Raw genomic sequence first — 11,970 nt, forward strand, 5'->3', positions numbered from 1 at the left:
GGGGTGCAGCCCCCCGGCCCTGCGGGTGTTGGGGTGCCGGGCTGCGGCCTGGGGCGCTGGGTCACCCTGCAGCACAGGGTCCTTCTTGGGGACCCCGGGCACGGTTCCTGGCCGAGCGGTGGGGTGATCGGCTGCTGGCGGGAGCCTGAGCATGGGGCTGAGGCTGGTGCCTTTGCAGTCCTGAGAGCCCTGGGCAGGCTCTGTGGCAGGGGGAATGGTCCCCTGCGGCCATCTCCAGCCATCCTGCTTCCTCACCTTGTGAAAGGCAACCTAGACCTGTAACTACATTTCTGAGCTACCGTTTGGATTTGCCATCCGATAGTTCTGCTTCTCATGACAGCAGAGCAAAAATCGTTGGGTACAGTGGTCAGCCAGCATGCTCTCAAAGTGGTAGGACCCCGAGTCTGTCGGAGATGGCAGGGCGTTAATTTTCCCATCCTGTCATGTTGTGAGGCAAAACAGCCACAGGGACGCAGCTTGATTAAGGATTTATCGCTGGCAGCTCTCGGAGCATTTGCAGTGCTAAGCTAACGTGTTCCTGTTACAGCATGTGACCTCGTTAGCCGACTGGGGTCCATGTTGTGTGGGGAGTGCGGGCAGAAGCGGCGGGGAATGATGGACATCAGGTTCTGAGAAATGTGCAGGGAAGAGAGTGGGAAGCTTGTGCGTGCTCCCTGTAGAGCCATGTATGCTTTAAGGGAAAAAAGCCTCAAGAAAATCTGTGGATAGTCTTATGTTTTAACACGCAGGAATCATCTGCTGAGGCTCCGCATATTGGGAATTGCCCAGTTACATACCAGATTATTCACGAAGTAAGAACTTAAGCTTTAGAAGTTGTGAAAGAAATGAACATGGGTTTTGTGGGAAAGCACTGGCTTTCACAGTGTAAAATGCTGCTCAGCTTTCACAGCGTTCTTCACTGGCTGAGTTACGTTCTTTTGCTGGTTTATGTCACTGTCAGAAAAGTGACAACGTTAAACGTCTAAAACATTTGAGAACTTTGCAAAGAGGCAGAGAGGCACCAAGGCTGATAGTGCCCAGCACATCTATGACTACTTGTGTGTAAAATAACCGGCGGTAACGCAAGGTTGGGTGTCGTGCAGTGGAACCGCAGGTCTAACTGGTAACTCCTTGCTTGCAGGAAGAGATGTCGGGAGAAAGTGTGGTGAGCACAGCAGTGCCGGCGGCTGCGACTCGCACTACCTCCTTCAAAGGGACTAGTCCGAGCTCCAAATACGTCAAGCTGAACATCGGCGGTGCCCTCTACTACACCACCATGCAGACCCTGACCAAGCAGGACACCATGCTCAAGGCCATGTTCAGTGGCCGAATGGAAGTCCTCACGGACAGCGAAGGTAAGGGGCCGCTCCCCGCGTCCCTCGCACCGGCTTCCTTCCTCTTCAGGGGTTGGAGAAGAATATTAAGAGGACAGAGAAGGACTTCTAATCACAGGCCCAGATATTTCTACATTTTATTAGTGTTAAAACTTGTAGCTATACAACCAAGAAAAGGTGTGGAACAAAAGACACGTATGACTCGAACAGTTGTCTAAGCAACAAAAGGGCACTGAGGAGTCCCAGGGCTCCCGTCAGGCCCAGGTGGCACAGGCTACCTTTTTCTTTTGAAATAGTAACGCTAAAGCTCTTAAGCATATGGAAAATGGTGGGGATAATGATTGAGAAACTATGAGTCAGGACTTGCTTATGTACTTTGAATCTCAGAAGGCAGTTTCCTCATCTCGTTTCCTTACCTCAAAGACAAGTATAAACTTTACTCTGAAGATTGGGGGGGGGTTATGAGCTAAAAGCTGATTTTTTTAAATGAAGCTATTTTCTTGTGAGAGCATTGATTGTTGGCTTCACCAAAACAAAACCGGTTGCGAAATTTTCAGAAAATTTGCTGTAGTATTAGTGACAGTGAAAGGAGAAAGCTAGCAAACGGGTCTCTCCGTGTTAAATGTGTCTGGAAAGAAGGAATGTGCAGTATGCCAAACTACAGTCTTCTAAAGGAGCAGCGCTCAAATACTTCACTTCCTTACCAGGATAAGTGCAGATACGTTGAGTTTATCTTCTGCTGAAATTCTTTAGAACATTTATGCTTAAATTAATAATATAGCTAAACTGTGTTTGTGATAACTGCAATGGGTAGCGTAGTTTTATATCAGCATTCTTGTATTGTGGGAGCGTCACAGAGTTCAACTGGACGCACAGCTTTCTATTTATACGCTGATGTTTTGCCCATAACTTATGTTTCTGGACTTGGATGCCTTGTCTTTAACCATAGCTAGTGCAGCGCTGAGCCTAAAGGTTCAAAACACCTTTCTTGTGACTGGTTAATTATTTGAAAATTTTGTTTGAACTCGCTGAAAGCATCGAAAATGTAGTGCGTGGTTAGATGAATCGGACTTAGTTCTGAGTGCTTTAGTCTGTATTCAGAGGTCATGTGGAACAAGCGATGGATTTCGTAGGGCTCTTGTGATAAGCTTTCTTGAGAGAGGAAGAAGTGGATTTGGAGGAAAATGTAAAAAATACAACCTAATTATCTGAATATTCCTGTTTTAGCTAGAAGTCCTTATATTTAAGCTGGGGGAAAAAGCTGCGTTGTTCTGGGTGTTACACCATGCCTTTCAGTTTCAGCTGCTGTTAAAAAAAAAAAAAGTAAACCACGTTGGCGCTGTGGTTTGTGGGCTCCAGATCAAAGGGTCTCTGGGCTGCCTCTCGTGGGTCTGTGCAGGTTGCATAAAAAGCCAGCCTGTGGGTCAAATTGTAAAAAAAAAACCCTGTCAAATGGGAATCGGCGCTCTTACTGGGAAGACTGGAGGGGTGTTCTAGTGGAAGGGTTGCAAACCAGTTCATTAAGATTTCTCCCCTTGCTGCTAAGCTTCGGGCAACTCCAAAAGTATCCTCCCGTCCGTCCCGAAAGCTGCTCTGTGTTTCATAAAATTTGGTAATTCGAGACTTTCCAAGTCCTTCAGTTTGGAAGCGGATCAGAAATTCCAACTTAATTTTGGAAGCCCGCTCCAGCGTGGACTCAGCGCTTCCTCCGGGCGTGCTGGGCAGGTACCGCGCAGGGCTGGGGTGTGGCAGTCCCAAGGCTCGGAGTCCGTGTACGTGCGGGTACTTCTTGCTGGAGAGCAGCTGACGATATTACTGCTGATATGAGGGTAACTGGAGTTTAACCTGCTAAAATATCGTGCTTGAGACATCAAATCACAAGTTCATTTTGCTGTGAATCCTACGGGGTGTGTATGTGATTGTTCCATCAAGCAAGTTTGTGTTTTAATAGGAATTTGATACTTCCTGTATGTTGTAACCGAGACACTCCCATTGCAAGAGTTCTTGCTTTATCTCCCCTCGCCTGGCGAAATGCTGGGAACTGGGACAATAGCATCATAGCTGTTAAAGGAAACTCTTTTTATCTGAAATTCTTCAAAATACTTCTAATTGGTCACACCCAAAGTCTGGCACAAAACAAAGCGTTTCATAGCAAAAGAAGCCAGACTTGCAGAGAAACTGGAAGGAGTAAAGTTTTTAAACAGCCTGCGGAGTGTCTCACACGGAGTCCTCCCCTTTGTTTAGATGCATTCTTCTGACCCCAGCACCAGCTCCCCAGCTCTTCCTCAGAGCTTAACAATTACAGCATGCTGCTAGTTGGGCCGTAGGAGAAGGACTGGAGTTCTCTGGTGGTGGGTGGCAGATGATTATTTTCAGCTTAGAAATTGTTTGTGAACCGTAGCAAATGGGCATATTTTGAAAATTTTATTTTTACGGTAATGAGCAGACAGAAGGATGTGAGTTTTCCAGGTGCATCCATCTGTTTCCAGTTTTCTGTAGTGTGATTTTTTTTCCTCACTCCCCACTGCTGTTAACCAGTTCATCCAGGCGCATGTTTTCCATTCGGCTGCTAGTAAGACTGTTGAGCGTCAGGCTACTATTTCATCTGTCAAGGCTTGGTCAGAAAGTGTCATCTGGTTTAGTTTGAGTGTTTGGATGCTGTCTCTGAGGCTTCTTGTAAAACAAAAGATGAATTTCCTAGAAGTCTAATGCGTGCACATACAGTTCATGGATTAGGTATTCCTACCTCAGCAAATGGATCACAGGACGTTTTTGGAACACATGAAAAATGGCTTTAAATGACGATAGCTGAAACCCGCTTGCTGGGCTCTGCAGAGCCGTGACTGAGTGGCAGCAGGGTTGCTTTCCTGTGAGTCATCTCACTTTGGCTTTACGCTTGGCTCTTTGGTTAAAACAGAAGGTTTTTTGAAAGCTGTTTCAGCAGTCACTTGTATTTTGCAATGCTGCTTGAAATATCTTCTCATCCCCCCCCCCATGAAAGTGAGCAATTCTGCTTTGGTTTCGCCATCTGTAAACACAAGGTTGCAGTAGATTTTTACAGCCTACAGAGGGAATCACAGCAGAGATGATAACAAAAGAATTTGAGGGATCACAGGCCTGCTCTCAGCCTGCCCTTTTCCTCCCCACATGTTGGTGTATGCTAGTAAACTCTGTCAACGGCTGCATTTGTGGAATATGGATGTCCTTGTTTATTACCATGGCTTGTGCTCCCTCTCCTCTTTCAAATAGGAGATCTTGCTTTACGTACCTCTGCATTGACAAATGGGCTTTCTTCTGCTCTGCTTGGTTAGGTATAGCGTATTCATAGCGTATTCATTAGCCTCGATCAGTCTTCTGTTCTTTGATTTCTCTGTCTCTAGTTCTGCCTCCAGCTTTCTAGTTGGTTATTACAGTCTGCAAAGTTACAATTGCGAGCACACGTTGTATTTTATGGAGACAGCAGGGTAACGAGGGAGGTGGAAAGCCTGGAGTAAACTGCTGGAGAGCATCTCAGTTTTCTGCAGAACAGCATGAAAGGGCTGTGTTCATTTTCCAGCTTGAACCAAATGTTCAGACTTTACTAGCAATTCCATTCATGCAGAACATATAAGGGTCTGCTTTAACCTACTTTCCTTATTTGTCCAAAATATGACTCCTTCCCCACAAGTGTTTCCTCGCTGCATTCCTGAGCTGCAGCCTGTAAGAGTGGCCATCTGTTCGTTTATGGAAACTCGAGCCTCCGCATTGCCTAACAATTCTCAGCGTCCGGCCTGATGCAGGCACCAGACTGGCAACCAGGGGCGAAGCACGGATCCCTCGATCGCCAGTTAACTGGAAAACGTTTCAGTTGTAGCTCTGTTTTCTTTTCTTCACACTGTTGTCAGGACATAGCAGCGCTGGTGAGCTCCAGGGCAGGGGCTGTATGTGACATTCTGCTTACCCATGCTGTCGTGTCATGACTTGCAGCAATTTTAGACGTGCTAAGAACCACTTTTTCTATCAAATTAAAGCACTTTGGGAATATAGAGACCGAAACAGTGTTTCCCATGACACTGCCGAAGTCTGTGCTGCCTTTCTCTTGCTGACCTTCTTGCACATCCACTGGAGGTGGTGGATCAGGGTAGGTCCCCGTGTTGTGTTGAGGTGCAACAGCCTTTAGGTAGTGACGGCTGGTTGGCTCTAGCAAGCTGTCTGTAAGAAACAGCCACACGTATATGTAACAGGGCCCTAAGACAGAAGGCAAGAAAATAATAAAAGTGTCAGGGCTTCAAGAGTAAAGGAAGAACAGAGCTGGTTAGTTTGAGAATGAGAAGTATTCATTCCTCTGTGCCAGTTAATCATTTGTCAACAACTGGGGAACTACGAGAAACAAGTGAGCTCCCTACCTTACTCCCTCACATACTCTGCACTTGAAACGCAGAAGGAGACGATGAATTCCCTGTGCTTTTTGCTCCTCTGCTCGCCAGTTCAAACAAGCTCAAACTCTCTTGACAAGAGCCTGCTTGCTACAGCAGCCCCAGGCCTGTGTCAAGGCCTTTTGCCATGTTTGCCTCTGCTTCTGCTGTACTGTGGTCTTCTTCTGTCCCTAGGCTGGATCCTGATCGACCGCTGTGGAAAACACTTTGGGACAATACTGAACTACCTGCGCGACGGGGCTGTGCCGCTCCCTGAGAGCCGCAGGGAGATAGAAGAGCTGCTGGCTGAAGCAAAGTACTACCTGGTCCAGGGGCTGGTGGACGAGTGCCAAGCAGCCTTGCAGGTAGGCTGCAGAGCTAAGGAGGAGGCAGGTTACTCTGGCTGCAGTGAGGGTCAAGAAGAGGAGGCTGCTCTGGGTGGGAAGCAGCATCTGGGCAGAGCAGCTTCTTGTAGCCACAGTAGCCACAGGCTGCTGGGAGTCCCCTTTTGTTCTGATTTCCTCTGAGGTGCTCATCTTAGGTTTGAGGCTGCTGTTACTGGCGTCCTCTTTGAGTGAAGCCACATTTCAGACCCTTGCCGTTTAAGTAGGTACATAACATTCACTCCCTGTGTTTGCAGAGTGGTAGAGAGCAGAAATGAACATCTCAGGTGGTCCCAGAGGAATGCTGTGCAGTAGCTGGAGTGCCTTGTTCTGATTTCCTCTGAGGTGCTCATCTTAGGTTTGAGGCTGCTGTTACTGGCGTCCTCTTTGAGTGAAGCCACATTTCAGACCCTTGCCGTTTAAGTAGGTACATAACATTCACTCCCTGTGTTTGCAGAGTGGTAGAGAGCAGAAATGAACATCTCAGGTGGTCCCAGAGGAATGCTGTGCAGTAGCTGGAGTGCCAGCCTGGTTCAGAGCATGGACCAGAAATGGCCACTCAGTGCAGTGTGGGGACAGATTGCCCACTGAACTCCTCAGCAGGGAATATGCAGGGCCTTCCCAGTTAATGTGAGCGTGCCCTAAGGCCTGTTTACATTCAGCTGCTGTTTGATTCTTGTTTCAGCAGAACAAAGATGCATACGAACCATTCTGCAAGGTACCAGTCATCACATCTTCCAAAGAAGAGCAAAAACTCATAGCCACTTCTAACAAGGTAAGAGAGGCCAGGCTGTGCCATGGCTTGGGAGGGTGCTGGCCTGCTGCCCCGGGCTTGCACGGGACCTTCACCAACTATTCTTTAGGAATTGGTCTTTAGTTTTCAACAGTGGGCTTACTCTAAAATACATGCACTTCAACCAAAAAAAAAACAAAAACAAAAAAACCGAGTTGCAAAGCACTGAAAGTCTACAGCGGACTAAACATGTCTTATGAATTAAAAGTCAAATGTTTGGCTGAGCCTGGCCATGTATTTCTCCACGAGGGCGTAGGCAGTAGCAGGCTGATCAAGCAGATCCTCAGGGCTCTTGATCTTCCATTTATTTGTCTGCTCTGGTTATTAGCAACACTCTCTTTAGCTAAAGTGAATCAACGTCTCCTGTTTCTGGAAGCCTGCTCGCTGTGGCAGGCAGAGGGGAGGATGCTGGTGATAACAATTAGCCTTGGCCAAAAGGCAGAGAGTGGGTAAGAATAGATTCTGATCTAGTCACAGAAGGGGTCAGAAGGGGTTGCAGCCCATGACAGTTTTGCAGCAACAACAGTAATAACAACAACAAAATCCCACAGGGCTTGGGCCTGATGGTGTCGTATTGTATTGCAGCTTCTCTGCTGTGGGGTCTTGGACTGAGCTGAGATTCCAGCTCTTACTGCACTTCCTGTAACTGATCTGTGGTTTGTTTTTACAGCCAGCAGTGAAGTTGCTATATAACAGAAGCAACAACAAATACTCCTACACCAGGTAAATGACTTCAGTTGGACATCTTCGAAGTTTTTCGTAGACCAAAATCCATGATAAACATTTCTTTTTCTTCACTGAGAACCAGTGACAGATTGGTGCTGGCATGCATTCAATTTTTTCCCAGTTAATGTCAAACTTTAGTCAGAAGGGAGCCTACTGTCATCAATGGAAGGCTAAGCGAGTGCTATTCCTGTGCCAGAGGGGTTCCTCCAGTACTTAGGTGCAGCTGGCAGAGACTCCTGCCAACTGCTGGCCTGCATTCCCCGTGGGCTACAGCACATTAGCTGAATACAGGAAGCCTTCCACGGTGCAGCACTCTCAATAAGTGACAAAATCATCAAGTCTGGAACCTTGTCCCCCTTTCCTTACGTCTGTGTGTGTTACATGACATAGCGCTGTTTCCATCCCGCCGGTGCTGAGCTTGAGCTTAGGAAATGGTTTCATTTGGGTGGTAGAATTTTGTACACAAATGGCCTTGGACAGTATTATTCACAGTACTGTTGATTACTGCTTCTTCAGCAGCAGGTTTTCCTGCTTGTACTAGTCAAATGAGTTATCCACTGCAGTCCTGGATCCCAACTGTAAACGCTACCTTGGTAGAGACACAGTAAGTCAAAGGAAACCGGGCATCTGGGCCTGTAAACGCTCACTGCCCGAACCCCCCTTCTGTTCTTTGTGCTGTCCTCATTACCCTGACGTGACTGCTGCCTGCCTTCGTCTCTCACAGCAACTCCGACGACAACATGCTGAAGAACATTGAGCTCTTCGATAAGCTGTCCTTGAGGTTTAACGGGAGAGTGCTCTTTATAAAAGACGTGATTGGAGATGAGATCTGCTGCTGGTCTTTTTACGGGCAGGGACGGAAGATTGCCGAAGTCTGTTGCACTTCCATTGTTTATGCTACTGAGAAAAAACAGACAAAGGTACGAGTAAAGCCCTGAATGCTTCCAGCAACGGGCTGAGCTGCTGTCAGACTGGCATCCTGACATCTGTTCCATTTTGAACACTCCTTTTATTGTTTAGCCTCTCTATAGAATAACCAATGCCATTCAAAGTGGGAGCAGCACAGTGGAGCTCATCCTGTGGGTTCGTTAGGGCGGGGACTGCTTGGCTGTGGCACTTCACACAGGGCAGTTGGGATAGTCTGTAGTGCAAGTTCAGTCTGGTTCTTTCTCTTTAGACAAACTTGCACTTTTAACCAAGTTTGGTTTACATCCCTGCGTAAAGAGAGGTCCTGGTGAGCAATCGCATGCCTTCCCTGTGCTGCCTTACCTTTCCCAGGAGACACCTGGCCGAGTCTGCCCTGCGGGCAGGCCAGTTCTGAAAAGAAAACTGGTTGCTGTGTTTCAAAAGCTGAAAGCGAATAATAGAACAGAAACGATTGTGCTAGGAAGGATTTCTGTGGCTAGAGTGCACTTAAGAAAATTTTAAACACGGAAAGGTATCGGGAATTAAAAATGAGGTAACCTGGTACCTGCAGTGACTGGCAATAGGTGAGAGTGACCTTGTTTCTCTTGGGTGGGCAGGTGGAGTTCCCAGAAGCCCGCATTTACGAGGAGACACTGAACATTCTGCTGTACGAGTCCCAGGACGGGAGGGGACCTGACAACGCGCTCTTGGAAGCCACAGGAGGGGCAGCTGGCCGCTCCCATCACTTAGATGAAGATGAGGAGCGAGAGCGCATTGAACGCGTGCGAAGAATTCATATTAAACGTCCGGATGACAGGGCCCATCTGCATCAGTGAGGCCAGCGACAGCCGCAGACTGCGCAGCTCTGCCTGGGAGGCGCTGCCCTTTGTCTGATCGATTATCTGCAGCAGGGGACCAGGTGGTTTAACTTCTGTTCGGCAAAGTCTGTAAATTACATTGTGTAACAAACTAGATTATTTGGGGTATTTAAATGCAGTAGTTCTAGGACAAGAATAAATAAGGTTACTGGGCATACGATAGATACGGTAAGGACCTATTGAGCGTCTGGACAAATGCCCTGAATTTTCAGCGCTCGTCTTTGCTATTTTGTGGCTAGAGAGGAAGAGGGCTGGCTTCCTTTGGCTTTAGTAATTATCCTGCACTTTAAAAACAAAACAAAACAAAAACAAGAAACAAAAGGTCAGCCAGCCATCTACCTTCCCTCCAGGCACTCACTGACCCTGTCTCCTCCTAGGGGGGTTCAGGTGTGGGAGAAATGCTGCTGCAGAGCTCCCTTTCTCCCAGGCCTGCAGGTGATAGGGTTGGTAGCTCAGGGGTGCCTCGGCGTAACTCCCAGAAGGACAAATGACACAATTCCTGCAGTGCTGGGGGGCAGAGGGAGCCCTCTCAGAGTGGTGGGAGGGCGCAGGGGGACTAGCACTGAACCGTGGACCCATCCTCAGTTTATCTGTGCAGTTCAAGGGTGGAAGATGTTAAAATTCCTCCAACAGGAAGATCAGTAGCAAAGCGTACGTGATTGCTTTCCTTAGGGTGGTGTTGGTACCGGTTAGCACTTAGAGCTTCTGCCTGGCCCCAGGTCTCAGCTCTCAGGGGAGTTTATTTCCATCGGATCGCAGGTCAGTCAGCTGTGCTCTCTTTACTACAGGGAAAGCAGTAGGCATCCCAGGTTCAAGCGCTCCATGCCAGCCTAGCGTCGGTAGGAGGCCAGCAGCCGTAGTTCAGTTTGTAATTGATACAGGAGCATTGTCTGTCCTGCTCGAGCGAGGGCAACACGAGTACCATGGGGAGGAGGAGGCGGCAGCAGTGGCCCAGAGGCAGTTATTCCTTGTTTGACTTCATCCTGAGCATATTCCAAGTCTTTTCAGAAATGGCAGCTGCGTGTGAAAGGGCAGAGCTAGAATGTTGTGCAGAGAAAACCAGGCTACAGCGGTCTTCGAAGAGTACTTTTCTATTATAGATGAATGTGTTATCTACCTCCTCGGCTCTTGTTGCCTCTTGCGGAGTCGAGTAACAATGGCAGTGGAAGATCGTGTGTTATTCAATAGGCCTGGATGCTAAAGGCCAATGAGCAGAGCCACAGCTGTAATGGTTAAGGTAACGGACCCCGGGAGGGAGAGAAACCCGACATAGGAACTCTTAAACTTGCGAGCAGGCTGGCACCTTGGCAGACACCCGAGTACTTTGGCCTATTCTAGAGTTTTTTGACCCTTCATCTGGGCTAGCTGGCGCTGGCCTCAACAGGCAGGCATCTCAAACAGAGCAGCAGCTCCCTGGTCCTGTTCCTTAGGGAGGTGGGGGTTTGTTTTTGCTCAACTTCCTGCTTCAAGGTTGCCTACTCCTGGCTCAGGGCTGTTAGTGGCACGTTAGCATTTTAAAAACCAAAGGTGTTGTCAGCATCACCAGCTGCGCTACTCCCCTGCTTCTGTTTTAGATAGCAGCTACAGCCCAAACTCCGTGTGGCTTGGCTGTAGAGGCTAAAGTAAAGCATTAAGTGTTTGCTCAGTGGTACTATTTTGGATCATCAAGTAAAGCTAAAACGAGTTCAGAGTTAGGCTGAGGTCACCTCTCTAGTAACCAAAGACTCTTCCAAGTTACAGACAACTGGCGTCGGTAACGTGTTGTACCTGTCTCCTCTCCTCTTACTTGTAAAATCAGTAGCTGAAGAAGAAAGAGCTCAACCGTGAGCAGCCCTGTCCAGTTGTACTGGAGTTCGGCAGCTTCAGCTGTGTCCTGGCAGTTACGGGCTTCTAGGTTAAGCTGTACTTACGTGTGCTTGCAACACGCTTCGGGTTCCTAGCAGTCCATAGTGCAGGTTGTTGCCGTGAAGGACCCAGTGCCTCTCCCTTCCTTGTGTGATAAGCTGGGGAGGGTGGACAGGAAGTCCTCTGAACCGTGCTGTTTCTCCAGCACCCTGTACTTTGGCACTTACTGCACATCCCTGGGCTGTCCATGGCTTTCTGAGCATCTGTAACAGACCTGCTGCCCTTGAAGGGGTCTAGAGCTGCGCCACATAAAGCCCTTCAGTCCCCCCGTGCTACACCAGCCCAGTGCTGCAGAACACGCTGCAAACCCTGCTTGCTTCATTAACACCAGAGAGCTGGCTCTCTCCTGCGAGGCAGGAGGGAGAGGCCATCATCATCCTCGGCTTTCCCCCCCTCCCCGAGCGCAGGGGAGACTCCAGCAACCCAGTGCTGGCTGCTCAAACCAACCCCAGCCGTGCCCTGGGGTGCAAGGGCAGGTTCAGCTCCGGGAGGGGGACACGCGTTGACACCAGCGCTAAGCACCTGACAGATCACATCTACGTGATTAACTTCTCTGTACATAGATTCTTAACTGGCTTCAGGATTTCCTCTTTCAGGTTTTGCAAACTTAAGTTCTTAAAAAAAAAACCCACCAGGGGATGATTTTTTTTA

The 11,970-nt window shown here is 48.4% G+C and overlaps 1 protein-coding gene across 2 annotated transcripts; it reads left to right on the forward strand.

The window, feature by feature from the left end:
* Positions 1-1,116: 1,116 nt before the first annotated feature.
* Positions 1,117-9,969, forward strand: KCTD10 (potassium channel tetramerization domain containing 10). 2 transcript variants are annotated; one of them, XM_009635933.2, is made up of 6 exons: positions 1,117-1,355; positions 5,924-6,093; positions 6,797-6,886; positions 7,575-7,627; positions 8,355-8,550; positions 9,154-9,969. In XM_009635933.2, exons 1-6 carry the CDS (start codon positions 1,148-1,150, stop codon positions 9,370-9,372), a joined length of 936 nt encoding a protein of 311 aa, XP_009634228.1. In that variant the 5' UTR covers positions 1,117-1,147; the 3' UTR covers positions 9,373-9,969. The 2 variants fall into 2 exon arrangements, with proteins under 2 accessions (XP_009634228.1, XP_009634236.1); XM_009635941.2 differs by having other exon boundaries at positions 6,800-6,886.
* Positions 9,970-11,970: the final 2,001 nt, after the last annotated feature.

This window comes from Egretta garzetta, unplaced genomic scaffold (assembly GCF_000687185.1).
Source record: "Egretta garzetta isolate BGI_Z169 unplaced genomic scaffold, ASM68718v1 scaffold330, whole genome shotgun sequence".
In the NCBI taxonomy this organism is placed as follows: domain Eukaryota; kingdom Metazoa; phylum Chordata; class Aves; order Pelecaniformes; family Ardeidae; genus Egretta; species Egretta garzetta.